This window comes from Nyctereutes procyonoides, unplaced genomic scaffold (genome assembly GCF_905146905.1).
Source record: "Nyctereutes procyonoides isolate TBG_1078 unplaced genomic scaffold, NYPRO_anot_genome, whole genome shotgun sequence".
NCBI lineage: Eukaryota > Metazoa > Chordata > Mammalia > Carnivora > Canidae > Nyctereutes > Nyctereutes procyonoides.
In genome coordinates this window covers 17,102,321-17,116,816 of record NW_026575044.1, presented here as the reverse complement: position 1 = coordinate 17,116,816, position 14,496 = coordinate 17,102,321, and the positions used below count along the sequence as shown (strand labels likewise).

The window sequence follows — 14,496 nt, the reverse complement described above, 5'->3', positions numbered from 1 at the left end:
TCTGCTTGGCTGATTTAGCTCAGCATTTAAGTAACCACTAATCTTCTGAAAGCACCAGGGTCTACTTAGAGAAATCCCTGTTGTCTGCAAGGATGGAAACAAAATCAGCATGAAGGAAGCATTAGTTACTAAACACAAATCAACCTTTTTTTTTTCTTTCCACCTAGTGGTACTCGATGTCACCATCAAAGACACATTTTCTGGGCAGTGAGTCTTCATTTTGTAGGTGCAAGAGCAGTTCATGGTAAGCAGGGGAGATGAGTTGGGGAATCAGAAGGAGTAAAAAAGAGAGTTTACTGAAGTTCCTGAGTGGGAATCAGACCACATTCCAAAGGGTGAATCTCACAAACACAGAGTAAAAGAAGCCAGATACAAGAGAACATTCTATACAATGTCCTTTACTAAAGTTCAAAGCCAGGCAAAACTGATCTTTGTTGGGTAGGAGAGCAACAGGAGAGGGGTACAGGGAGGCTGTCTGGGTGCTGGAAACCTAAGTGAGTTCATCTTGTGAAAATCCATTGAATTTTGACTTGTTGACTTCACGACTTGTATGACTTGATGAGTTCTGTCTGGACTTTGATGAGTGTGTGTTATACTTCAATAAAAATGTTATTTAAAAAGAACACATGCTAATATAGTCTCTTTAACTTGAAAGAAAATTACTTTGACATTTTCAAATTATTACACCTATGAGTTTATTTGGGTGATTCTTGCCTTGATTACCTTGGTATTCTTGGTTAAGATTTAGTGAGGTCTGACTGTTCTAAAATTATTCATTTCATGCAAATGGTACAAACTTGTCTCCTCTAATGAGAAAGAAACTATCCAATATCAACTTCAGACTTAAGAATATTTACATATATAGGGATCCCTGGGTGGCGCAGCGGTTTGGCGCCTGCCTTTGGCCCAGGGCGCGATCCTGGAGACCCGGGATCGAATCCCATATCGGGCTCCCGGTGCATGGAGCCTGCTTCTCCCTCTATGTCTCTGCCTCTCTCTGTGTGTTTGTCATGAATAAATAAAATCTTTAAAAAAAAAAGAATATTTACATATATAGCACAGAGCCAACTCACAGGCCCATTTGTGTATGAACTCGTGGAGATGGGAACACAATGACTTATTATGTGACTGTCTCCCTTGCAAAACATCTGCTCAAAGAGGAGAGGAAGTGCATGCATTAAGAGCAAGTTGGCACTGAGTCAGGAGCCCTAGGATCTTTTTCTAGCTTTGCAGTATGGATATAAAACATTACATCTCTCTTCTCCGTACCTCAGTTCTTTGTGTATAAAATTAAGGGAAAGCATATGAATGAGAGACTGTCTTGGAAAGAGTTTTGAGCTCTTGATGAAATGTTAGAGATGTAATTATCATTATTTAAGACAAATGCTGAAGATTATCACTAACAAAGGCGATGACAAGAGGTGGGATTGTCATTTGTACAAAGATGGAGGAGGATTTTGATATGCAGAAAGAGATGGGAAGGAAAGAAAAGGAACCACAAGCCTGCATTGTATAGAATTCTTTTTGCCAATAAATTCTATTAAGTTGAAAATATGTTCCAGAGGGAAGGCCTGGGAAGAAGGGTTCTGATGGGAACAGGTCAAACTGATAAATGACTGCAATCCTAGTTGGCCATGAGCACTTACAAATGCTCCCTCTGACATCCGCGTTTTTTCCTGATTTAGCAATTCTAGTTGTTAGGTCATCCTGATGTATGGTTACAGAAACAAGCCTTAGTTTCTAAATCCCTTTGATTCTAACAATTACGTATATATCTTTTATATAATCAAAAAGTTGCTTTTGAGATGTTTAGGTATGTTCTGACTACAGTTACTGAATTTTTACTGTCTTCTTTGCCTTAAGAGCCCAGAGAATTTGTCTTTTAAATCCTTGCCAGGGATGTGATCTTGAACCTGGCTTCAGCTCTAGAGGAACAGTGATTGGTTTAGGGAAAGAATGGATGACTCTTCCTATAGCAGATGTTCTCAAAGGTCCATGTTGCAGCAATTGTTCACATCACCGTCTGTTATTAGCTCCCTGGAAGCCGGATTTGAGGAAGACTTTTGGCAGCAAAGGAAAGGCAAAGAAAATGATCACCGACACTCCACTTTCATGGAGGAGCAGTAATTGAGGCGTCAGGGAGAATATCAGAGAACAGAAAACCTTAGAACAGAACAAAGATTGCTTCTGCAAAGGAGTAAAGAATTTCCTTAGTTTTAGGACTTTTCCAAAGAATCTATAAAATGCACATGGCTACTTGGTTAGGAAGTCCCATGCCCGGACATAAAAAAGTTCATCTGTATATTGGCTGAAATACAGAATGCAACTTGACTAATCCCTTGGTTATTTTGAAAACACCAGTAAAGAACATGGCTGAGCAATTAAGAATTCAGGGTTCAGGAAAATTGCTTTCTTCTGGTAAGCTTACCTTTTAGCTTTTGCTGAGATGGGCACCAAGCTTTTCTTTCCTGATCAAGCTTGCTGCATAGGGGATCTGTAAGATAAAAACAAGCAAGACTATTCAGATAAGCTAAACTTGAAGATAGATACATACCCTTCATCCTGCCTAACAATTTGAATGCCAGTGAATTCCCCTCTAAGAAGAAAAGGTCTCTATCTGTTCATCAACAGTATAGAGCTTCCAGGATATAGCAATTCCTGAGGCCTGTTAAAAAGCTTATCAAGGACAGTGGCACCTGGGTGGCTCAGTGGTTGAGCACCTGCCTTTGGCTTAGGATTTGATCCTGGGGTCCTGGGATGGAGTCCCACACTGGGCTCCCCTTAGGGAGCCTGCTTCTTCCTCTGCCTGTGTCTCTGCCTTAAGAGCCTACAGACCTGTCTCTGTGTCTCTCATGAATAAATAAATAAATAAATAAATAAAATCTTAAAAAAAAAAAAAAAAAAGAAACCTATCAAGGATAGAACTGGTGATCACACCAGACTCTTGCTAGAGCTAGTCTCTGAGGTCAGGATGTGACATTTCACTTTCAGAATGTTTTATTTATTTAAAAAATATTTTATTTATTCATGAGAGACACACACACACACAGAGGGAGGGGGCAGAGACACAGGCAGGGGGAGAAGCAGGCTCCATGCAGGGAGCCTGATGTGGGACTCAATCTCAGGACTCCAGGATCACGCCCTGGGCTGAAGGCAGGTGCTAAACTGCTGAGCCACCCAGGATCCCCTTTCAGAATGTTTTAAATTTGCATTTAATAATATGAAACTGTTTAGGTAGAAAACGAAGTTACGTTATAATATACATCCCAAGTAAAGAGAAAAGGATGTGATTACAAAGTGGTTCAATGTTATCTTTCATTTAATTACAGTGACAAGATATGCTGTCATTATAAATCACAGGTAAGATGAACTAACTCAACACGAATTATTACTCTCGGTAATTTCCCAATAACTACTAAGAAGCATCAGAAATAATTGCACTGAGTGGAAAATATGCCCCTGAGAACGCTACCTGGATAAACTTGAAAAGTACTTTTCAGTGCTGGGACTTTGAAAGAAAGCCTATCCTATTTGATATGTTACTTTTCATTAGAAGATTCAAATAGCTGAAGTCGGACTACATGTATTATTTAGATTTACCTCTCCATTAACCCCAGTTAAGTTACTCTATCCTTATGTTACTTAGCTTCATCATTATAAGGCTAAACTCAGGATTCTAAAGATTTGAATCTATTTTACACTTAAAGAAATGAGTATTTTACACTTAAAGAAATGAATATTCTAGAATATAACTTGAAATGTGGCTGTTATGTAAAAGTGGTAAGGGAAATACAATTATTTTCATCCGATTAGGCAATGCTTTTTGAATATGGGATGCATGCACATTCTCCACATTTCCAGTCTATCTGTGCTATGTTCTCCTGGTCCCATCCATAAATATGAGCCTTTTCCAATGGGAAGGAACTATGAATCTACAATGATGCGAGTGACTAAAATTATCTGGACCATTTTGCCATAATAACTGACCAGTTGAATCAGTCTTTTTAATGGTTAAAAAGAGAGAGACAGAGAGGGAGAGGGAGAGAGAGAAAACCCTAACAACCATATCAGTATTTTGATATACAAACACAACATGGATGCATCTGATAGGCACATCTCTGATAAAGGCCTCAGACAACAGCATTAAAATTAACGATTCATTTAGTTACTGCCATAAAAGGTTCAGAGTGCCAATCTCACATTTTAGGATGTGAGCTGAGATGAGCTGGATAACCATGACAAGGACAGTGACATAGGCACCTACTCTAGTTACCTCTTCTTCTCCCTCTAGGTTATGCTACACCTGCTATTAACCGAGACACACATTTTTCATCACGGTGTTTGTTGTGATATGCCAAAACACAGGGATCACCTCTCTCTTTAGAAGCATGATATAACAGAGCCTTGAATGGAATTCTACTGCTTAGGATAACAAGCAGAAATGATATAAACCTTGAGGTATGAGAAATTACCTAATACAATGTATTTGTATGCCACATTCATTGAGAGTCCTCAACATCAATTTTTGGTGCCACAACAATTTAGAAAGTGTCTGTTCCATCCCAGGCACACACAAGTTAACATCACCATGGACTGTCTCATCAAAGCCAATAAACTACTCATCCCAACCCAAAGAAAAGTGTCTGAAGGGCTCTGCTTTCAGATTTAAGTCAGGATGCCTACTTCTTCCCTTCCTTCCCTCTTTCCTCCCTCCCTCCCTCCCTTCCTACTTTCTTCTTTTTCTTTCTCTTTTCTTTTCCCCTCAGAAACAACAATGTAGCATTTCATTAAACTTGGAAGCTGAGATGGAAAAGAAATAAAGGACCCAGGGGAGAAAAAAAGGACATTTCCACAAAAGCACATTTGAGTCCCAAATCTCCAGACTGGAATTTACATCTGTTTGAAGCATCACTCCCACTCAAACATTGTTGCATTCATTTCATTAAAACAAAATGAAATAAAATCCAAACAAAATCAAAGACCAAAAAAGCCTAAGGTTGTGAGCTGAAGATCATATATTCTTAATGCTAAGTCCTAAATCATGAATGATAAAAAATATACTAGCATATAGCTCAGCTGTTCATGGAAATTACCCTATTTCCTTGATTCTAAAACATACTTTTTTTTCCCCTTCCCATTTTAACATCTCTTAAATTAGGCGTCTCATTATTGATGGTATCTTAGAAAAATAGTTGGGAGTTTCTTTTCTTGTGATACATCAAGTAATGGTGCTGCTTATCATTGGCAGTTCTTCGGATTCCATGAAATGCAATCCTGGATTCACAGAGACCTTGGCAAACACTCCCCAACCAGGTAGCTCAGGCTACTAGAGCTCCATTTGAGCAAAGTAGTCTACGTAAATTTCCTGTACTAGAACTTATAAAGCCTTTCTTCTCACCTTGACCAGCTTAGAAATCACCAAGATTGGCATGGAAAAAAAAAATCCCTCAAAGTTATAGAAGTTCTAAATTAATTACCTAGTTGGTGTTAGTCTATCAAAAGTATAAAAAGATAACGTCCTAGTTTGTGCCAAGAAAGAACTAGCCTGAGTTCAGACATTCAGGTGGGTTAACATGTCAAAAGGAGAAAGTGGAGTAGGCCGCATAACTAGGGAACCGTGATTGCCTTGTCAAGATACGTGGCAATCTATCAATAATCAGAAAAGGAGCCACTGTAGTCAAAGTCTGTCTCCTGCTGGAGAATGTGAAGGCAGCATCAAGTCCTCTGACTTGCAGGGACCTGCTTCTCTCACATATTTAGCCACAAAACCAACATCCTCTAGTGGCCTAGGGATGTTTTCCTAAAAACTTAGTGCCAAACAGTAATTGTTCTATCTAACCTTTCAAAAAACATGTTAACCCTGTTTTAACATGGGTTGAGATGGTAGACGTTGGACAAGTTCTCATCCTAATGAATCTTGGAGAATCTCCAAAGAAAGACCCCATCACCAAAGAGCTGTGCCCCTGCCAAGAAGGAGGGCCCCATCCAGCAACAATCAAGACCTCGTTCCTTTCCCTGCGAGAAAGCTCTGTGCTCCCACCATTGGGAGGTTGTAAAACAGCTTTTTTACAAGTCCACAGTGAACAAAACATTAGTACTAAATCTATTGATTGAGCATAATTTTAATTGAGGCTTTTAATGAAGAACTTTGAGACCAGCCCCCCCCCCCCCCCCCCCCCGGCTGCGTGCGGCTGCAGTGTTCTGGAGAAACAGCAGAGGGCACTTTGACACTAGCACATTTTCTCCAGCGCCTCTGTACCAATCCGGCAAGTTCAAAGGATAGGAATCTGGGGTCTAGCCATTTATCACAGGCTCTCTTTTGCAGCTTCCCAATGTCCTCAAGAGCTATGAGTCCAGAAGAGCATGTCTTCAGCAAACATACAGTAGTAGCTTCCATACAGAAGCACTCACTTGAAAAAATTGTTGCCAAGTTAACATGAAACAAAAATGACCCAGGCATCATAATGTGTAAATTATATCACATTTCAGCCTTTGAAAAAAAACCATAACCAAAAGTTTATACGCTGAGTAAAATATCCTTACCTTCTTTTTTTAATCTTTAAAAAATAGATAAAATAAAAAAGTTAGATAAAATCGATATGTAACATTGCATTTAACTTCTTCACTTTCTTAATGGTACAGGATGATGGGTTTTGTTTTCAGCATTGAACAAGGTTTTCCTAGAATCACAATCCATTTGTGAATGAGTTTTTTTTTTTTTTTTTTGCTCTGTACTACATACACTACACGCTAACATTTTCATGAACTTGTTACATTTTAAAACCTTTGTGTTTGGGTTCATAGTGAGAAGAATGTATTTCTTTGCTTGTAGAAATAACTCTGGCTTAAGGGAAACATTTTAGGCTTTTTTTTAAAAAAATTATTTATTCATGGGAGAAACAGAGAGAGAGGCAGAGACACAGGCAGAGGGAGAAGCAGGTTCCATGCAGGGAGCCCGATGTGGGACTGGATCCGGGAACTCCAGGATCACGCCCTGAGCCGAAGGCAGAAGCTCAACCGCTGAGCCACCCAGGCGTACCCATTTAAGGCATTTGAAAGCCCAGGGCAGGAGAACACAAATGTGTGAAGTACTATATACTCTAATGTTAAGCTATTTTTTTAAAAAAAGTTAGCTTGCTGTCCATGTGTAAATGTTAAATAAACTGCATATGCTTTAAATCTCACATTGAGAGATGCACATTTATAAATGTACAGAGTCAATTATTTGACTATATAGTCATCACAACTCTGCATTTAACAAACTGAAAAAGGAAGCAGTGGTGCAGAAATTATAGTCAGTGGAGAATCTAAAAATGCAGAAGCCAAAGAAATTCATAAGTTTTCCTTCTATAGCAATGATACCCAAGATGCTTTCGATATAATCTTTTGAATAAGAACACTGTGTAACAGCATAGGATAAATGTACTGTGGGTCTATGGGAATTGTTATAAAATATGATGGCTTTAATATATTTGAATTCTCTATGATTGTAGGATGGGATGGGTTTTTATTTCATCTAGAGGGGAAAAAAAGTGCCTATTCTGTAGGCAAATGACTCTTCTGTAATATATGCTCTGTAAGCCTTAAATATAAAATAATTTAAATATAAAACAATCAAATAATATTGAGTGAATTCCCCTATTCTCGGGAAGCAAACCACGTAAACATATTTACTGTTGAATTAGATCATTTAACTAAAAATATTAAGAAAGTCAATAATTGTGATACCTAGCAACTTACTGAAAATCTTTAGATAGAATTTTCTAAAGATATTACCCTCTCTGGCTCCCTCCCCACCCCAAGTACTTAACAAGTAAAACAAGCTGAATAAAGGATGAGATACATTTCTGTTCAGGTAATCTTGAATCTACTGCTTCAATTCTAAAGCAGATGGCATAACGTGAACACAGGTCCTTTTTGCACAAAAATCTATCTAGCCACCAGGACTTGAAAAATCCCACTATTAGAGGTACTGCTTTGAAAGGGGGGGCATGAAATTGATTCCTCATACTGGCATAACACTGGATGACGTGCACGGGCATTTCAGGTTTATTATGCACGTGTGCCTTACTAACTTACTCAGTCAGACCCTACAATGAGTTGCTTTGGCGGAAGAACGGACTCTTCATGGAGTATATGCGAGCAGTCTTGAACTGAAGTGTGCAGATCCCAAGGACAGTGCAGTAAGACAGAAGCTTCCCCACAATTCACCAGTATGCCTTCCTTGAGTCATTTTAGTAGTTGTTTCTTAGCACAAAAGAAAATTTGAGGAAATTAAGAACAAGCCAGGGAAATTTGGAAAAGAATTAAGAGGATTACGTGATGAGAGTATCAGAGTTGACTCAGGGGTCATCGCTGGGTGGTGATTCATTCAACAAATATTTATTGATAGCCATTTGATGCTACACACCATGCTAGGTCCTGGAGGCCACGTGAAGACCCTCCCCATCTTAGGGAAGGGGACACAGGAGAAGAAGCAGCAGGAGGGACAAATCATGCCTTGTGCACCTATTTTCATGTTGTTGGCGTGGATGTGCTTTTATGGATTTCAGAAATTATATGGTACCTACAAGGGCTGGGGGAAAATTTTCTGGCTTCTCCCAAAGAATTTAACTTGTGACCAGGAGTAATTTACTATCTAGAGAAATCTGAATGAATAATGCTTGCCTAGGTAAATGAATATATGATGATGAAGTATTTAGCAATACAGTATAATAAAAATGTTTAGTAATATCAGTTTCTATCTTCCAGGTACCAAATATCTCAGAAGACACTTTTTCTTCCATCAATACTGCCTGCCTAACACATGGATGCAGTATCATTTCTTCTTTTACTAAAGAAACCGAATGTCAAAGATAATTAAGACATTAAAGCTACATAACTGACTTTAAACGGTAGCACTGAAATAAATAGTCTCCTTTCCTAAAGCCCATGGTGCTATACTTGACAACTCCCTCCCCGCAAATCACAAATTTTTCGTTGCATGTGTGGCAATTTTTGTTTTAAGAGTCTGAAAGTGAAATCAGTAACATCTTAAAATTTTTTCATCCCTCTACCTCTAAATCTATATTTAAATTATTCCTTTGGATGGGGGTGCCTGGCTGGCTCAGTCAGTCAACATGTGATTCTTGATCTCTGGATAGGGAGCTCGAGCTCACGTTGGGTGTAGAAATCACTTAAACATAACATCTTTAAACAAAAATAAATCTTTCGGACAACGAAAACAATAAACATATGCAGAGCAAGTAATTAATAGCTCTTATTACCTAGGTATCAAAAGCTAAGAGCAGTACATACATTTTTTTTAAACCTCTTTGGGGGCTTAGTTGTCAATCAATTAAGAAAAGTCCTTCTGCACCCCATCCCTTCCCGTGATTTTAGCTGCAAACAAAACGAACACAAACAAAGCCAAAACAAGAAGAAAGGTCCTGTTTAAGAGGCATCTTATGTTGAGGTGGCTTTCAGAACAGAGAATGTTAGCCAGTACTTGAGGCCAATAAAACCAGTGGGAATGTTAAGAGTGTAAGTAGCACTTTTAATGGAGCCCCCACAATGGCGAGAAACCTCGTGAGCTACAAGGTTGTTTTAAAAATCTCTATTAACACATGCATGATTTCTCCAATGCAGAAAGAAAATATTAATACCTATCTTCCTTGAGTGATTCTGATAGAGAGCTAGATATCTGGCTCTCTGGACATGACAGGCAGGTATGCATAGGTCCATGCTTAATAAGATAAAGGTAACGTGGACCAGCTCAGAAATGTCAAGCAACCCAAATTATAATAATCATGCTGGGAATATCACTAAGGATCAGTGTATGTCTTTATCCAGGTGATTAAAAATATCTTACAAAATGGAACAGAAATTGTTTTCCCCATTGTACTCATGTAAATGAAGACTACGGGAGACTGTTTCAAAAGCACTAATGATTAATACCAGATATATCTGCAAGGGGATGAAGGGTAGCGAATTCAATAAAAAAATCAAAAAGGCAACCAAAGCCCCCTCTACATTTATTTACCAGGCACCTTCCTGCCTCCCTGGTCCCACATAAATACCTCTTAGTGCCCACTTTTCAATATGATTAGGAATAACACATTTCATTTGGAAAGAATCATTTCTTTTCATCACCTTTCAAGCGAATTTAATTGATTAAGTGTATTTATACTAAGTTTATTGGCAGTGGAGGGACTGGCTCAGGTCTGGGTAACAAAAGGAGAGACAGAAAGAAGACAATTGCCCTTCATTGAGCCTCTAGTGTATCCTAGCCCCGCGTTCACACGTTTGCACAGTAGGAGATGACGCAGGTACCTCTGGTTCACCCACAGAGACAATTTACACATCTGTCTATTAACACATGGTAGGTAGTTACATTTCGAGGAAACGTACTGACACATCTGTTTATCCTGTATCTAAGTAAATCTTTTGGTAATTAGCATCTAAACCAGCTGAGAGGTAAGTGGTAGGTGGACCAAAGGGTTTCACAGCAAAAATGTGAATGGTTTCATACAATTGAGTGGTTTGAAAACAAACTCATCAAGTTGCATAGATTTTTAAGTAGAAATCATCTTACAATTTGTAACTGTTGCACCATTTCTTCTCGGTAGGCTAGTTCCCTCTTCATCTGATCCTGAAAATTATCTGGTAGGAGAGAGAGAAAGAGAGAAAGACATCAATTAAAGTTGCAATATCTTTTCTTAGTATTTTTAGTAAAAATATTACTGATGGTCCCAGAGAGGCCCATCTCCCCTTTTTGGTATTTTTAGAAAGGATTATGGTATTTTTAAAAGTAAATAATATGGCTGTTGGAAGGGATGTTTTAGAGTCTCTAGAGTCAGAAGAGACAGCAAATTTTGAGAGAGTAAGGTCTGTATCTCATAGTTCACAGCATTCCATAGCCCATCTAGATAGATGATCCCTCGCTTACGATAACTAGTCAGGAATGTCTGGTGCAGTCATGTTCTCTACCTTTGCCTTCCTGAGCAGGTCACAGGTATTGAGAGCTTCCACTGTCTGTAGAAGTCTAGTGTGAGTGGGTGAGGGGGTGAACCTTAGATACTTCTATGTTGATCATAAGAAATGTGGACCTTTGTGCATGCCATGCCACCCGACTGATAAGACAAAGGTCCATTAGCCTTGCTGCACTCACAAGAGAGTGATAAACATCCTCTGACTCTCCCAACTTGCAAACTCTCTTACTCCCCGTCAGCCTTATTTTGTAATCCTTGTCTGCATCTGAGAACAGAGTGGGGGGAGCTTGAGGAGATATTGTTAAGCAAACTATCTTTGCCATTCTACATATTGATAATTTTCATTGGGAAATGACTTTCTAAGGTGTGTTGTGTCATTGCAACCCCTCCATGTGGTCTTTTTAAAAGTGTGGACCTTAAAAAAAAAAAAAAAAAAAAGCATGGACCTGGCTAACTTTGGCATTTTCTGCCTTAAATGAGAACCTTGCACTATTTCCTATTGCATCTGTGGTGGGATAGTCAAGGCAGTAGTTGGGAAAAACCAGAACTTTGTCACATCTTTCCCTCTGCTCTTCCTTTCACCTCTACAGTCTCTGGTGTGTGAATCCTTCCCAGTCTGCCTGCATACTCCGCTCCCTTTGCCACTGTTGCCTCCCCAACACAGACGCCTCTTCCCTAACTAGCTTCCCAACTCATCACCTGGCTTCTGGTTCCTCCCTCTGCAAATCCCTTTCCTTCTTCTGCTGAAAAATCCATGATGGCTTCCTATCTCTTTCAAGATAATAAATCCTTTACCATTCAACCATTCATGCATGAGATCATGGGTATTTGGAAATTAAAAACATTGTCCTTTTTATATTTTTTGACTTCTACCTTTGTATACTATTTGAAATCCTTTCCTACCCTCAAGCATGTTTTTTAAAGTAGTTAATTTATTTATATATATATATTTTTAGGGTAGTTTTAGGTTCACAACAAAATTAAGGGGTAGGTACCGAGATTTCCCATATACCCCCTGCCCACACCCCTGCATATCCTCCCTCATTATCAACACCCCCACCAGAGTGGGACATTGATTACAATGGATGAACCTATGGTGACACATCATAATCATCAGAAGTCCATAGTTTATCTTAGGGTCCTCTCTTGGTATTGCACATTCTATAGATTTGGACAAATATACAATGACATATATTCACCATTATAATATAAGAATATCCACCAGTATGATAATAGAGAAAATATAGAGTATTTTTACTGCCCTAAAAACCTCTGTGCTCTGGCTATTCATCCCTCTCCTTCGTCCACCCCTGGCAACCATTGATCATTTATTGTTTCCACACTTTTGCCTTTTATATGCATTTAAAAGACCCATTCCCTACTTTCACCTCTGAATTTGATGTGAAGGGTATTGTGATAGGGGTAAGTAAATGGCATAATGCAAAGGTTATCATTATCCTCTTGGGGAGTTAGGGAGCAAGCAATGCTTGAGCAGATATATGTAGAGAACATTATTTTATACAAGGATATGGGAAGAGGCACTGGAAAGAGCAAGTGGCTCAGTTGGTTGCAGCAAAGGGGGTAGAAGAAACCCCTGTACCCCATTATCCACCAATACTGACTATAACACCTTCTTTGGGATTCCAGAAAATGCTAAAAACAATTCAGAGTGGAATGGTGGTACTTAAGCCTTACTTAATTCATGCTCATTCATCTATGATGGTACATTTAACATAATTCTTTAAGTCAAAATGAAAAAAAAATAAAGCCATTAAAGTGTTAGAAAAAATGATGAATATTTTTTAAAAATTTGGGTAGGGAAGAGTATCAAAGATAGAAGAACCAAAAAAGGAAAAAACTGATAGATTTGATCAAAAATTTAAAACTTTGGTATGAGAATAAACTACAAATTGAGCCCTCAATACACAAAAGGTCATGGTCAACATCTAAAGGTAACTGATACAAACAAAAGAATATTTGTGATGTGACGAAAAATTAATATATTAGTATTCAAAGAATTCTTAGAAATAAATATGAAGAACATATTAAAAGAAATACTAGAAGAGAATATAATGGGCATTCACAAAACCTACAGATGGAAAGTAGACATGAAAAGTGCTCACCATCCCTAGTATTGAAAGGAAATGATATGAGCTACCATTTTTTTAAATTAGCAGAGATTAAAAGAAAAGGCAGGATGTGGTGTTCCAAGAATGGGAGTATAAATTAGTACAAATTTTCTGGAAAGCAACTAGAAATGATATATCAAGAACTGTAAGAAATTCCTAGTCTTTAACACAGCAATCCTTTCAGGGGTTTATTGTAGGGGAATCATCATAGATATGTGCAAGGATTTAGTTTCAGTGATGTCCATTATCTAAAACTTTGATAACTTTAACGTCTAACATAAGAGTACATTTATAAACTCAAAATGAATTAAATACCTAAATGTGAGACCTGAAACCACAAAGAGAACACCGGCAGTAATTTCTCTGACATCAGCCATGGCAACAGTTTTCTGGGTATGTCCCCTCAGGCAAGGGAAACAAAAGCAAAAATAAACAATTAGGACTACATCAAAATAAAAAGCTTTTGCACAGTGAGGGAAGCCATCCACAAAACAAAAAGTCAACGTACTGAATGGGAGAAAATATTTGTAAGCGATATATTTAATGAGGGGTTAATGTCCAAAATGTGTAAGGAAATTTTACAGCTCAATACCAAAAAAAGACCAATCTGATGAAAAAATGGGCAGAGAACCTAAATAGACATTTTCCCAAACAAGATAGCCAGATGGACAAGAGACACATGAAAAGATGCTAAGTATCACTCATCAGCAAGGAAATGCAAATAAAAAACACGACGAGATGTGGTTACACCTTACCCCAGTCAGGACAGGTAAAACCAAAAGCAGAAGAAACAACTAATGTTGGTGAGGACATGAAGAAAAAGGAACCCTTGTGCATCATTCATGGAAATTTACACTTGTGCAGCCACTGTGGAAAACAGTATGAAGGCTCCTCAAAAAATTAAAAATAGAAATACCATCTGATCAAAAAATTCCACTACTGAGTATTTACCCAAAAGAAACAAAAACACGAATTCGAAAAGATATATGTACCTCTACGTTTATTACAGCATTATTTACAATAACCAATATATGAAAGCAACCTAAGATGAATAAAGAATATGCGGTATAGATACATACAATGGAATACCGCACAGCCATAAAAAAGGATGAGGGTTTTTTTCTCCCCATTTGGGACAACATGGATGGACCTCGAAGGTATTATTTGTTAAGTGAAGTAAGTCAGACTGAGAAAGACAGGGAATGAATAAGGTATGGGAACTTAAGGCCCAGCATAGGGAATAGTCAATGGTACTATAATAGTATTTTATGGTGACAGATGGTAGCCATTTTTGTGGTAAGTGTAGCATAGCACACAGAGAAGTTGAATCACTACACTGTACACCTAATGCTAATGTAACATTGTGTGTCCATCACACTCAAATAAAAATGTTTTAA

General features: G+C 38.2%; 1 protein-coding gene across 1 annotated transcript in view; it reads right to left on the bottom strand.

Moving 5' to 3' along the window:
- Positions 1–2,431: 2,431 nt before the first annotated feature.
- SKOR2 (SKI family transcriptional corepressor 2) overlaps positions 2,432–14,496 on the bottom strand; it is a 32,800-nt gene continuing 20,735 nt past the window's right edge. Inside the window, exons 6-7 of the mRNA XM_055324605.1 lie at positions 10,574–10,641; positions 2,432–2,494 (exon numbers count right to left, since the gene is read on the bottom strand). Coding sequence (XP_055180580.1) covers positions 2,432–2,494; positions 10,574–10,641 — 131 coding nt within the window. The remainder of the gene's footprint in view (positions 2,495–10,573; positions 10,642–14,496) is intronic.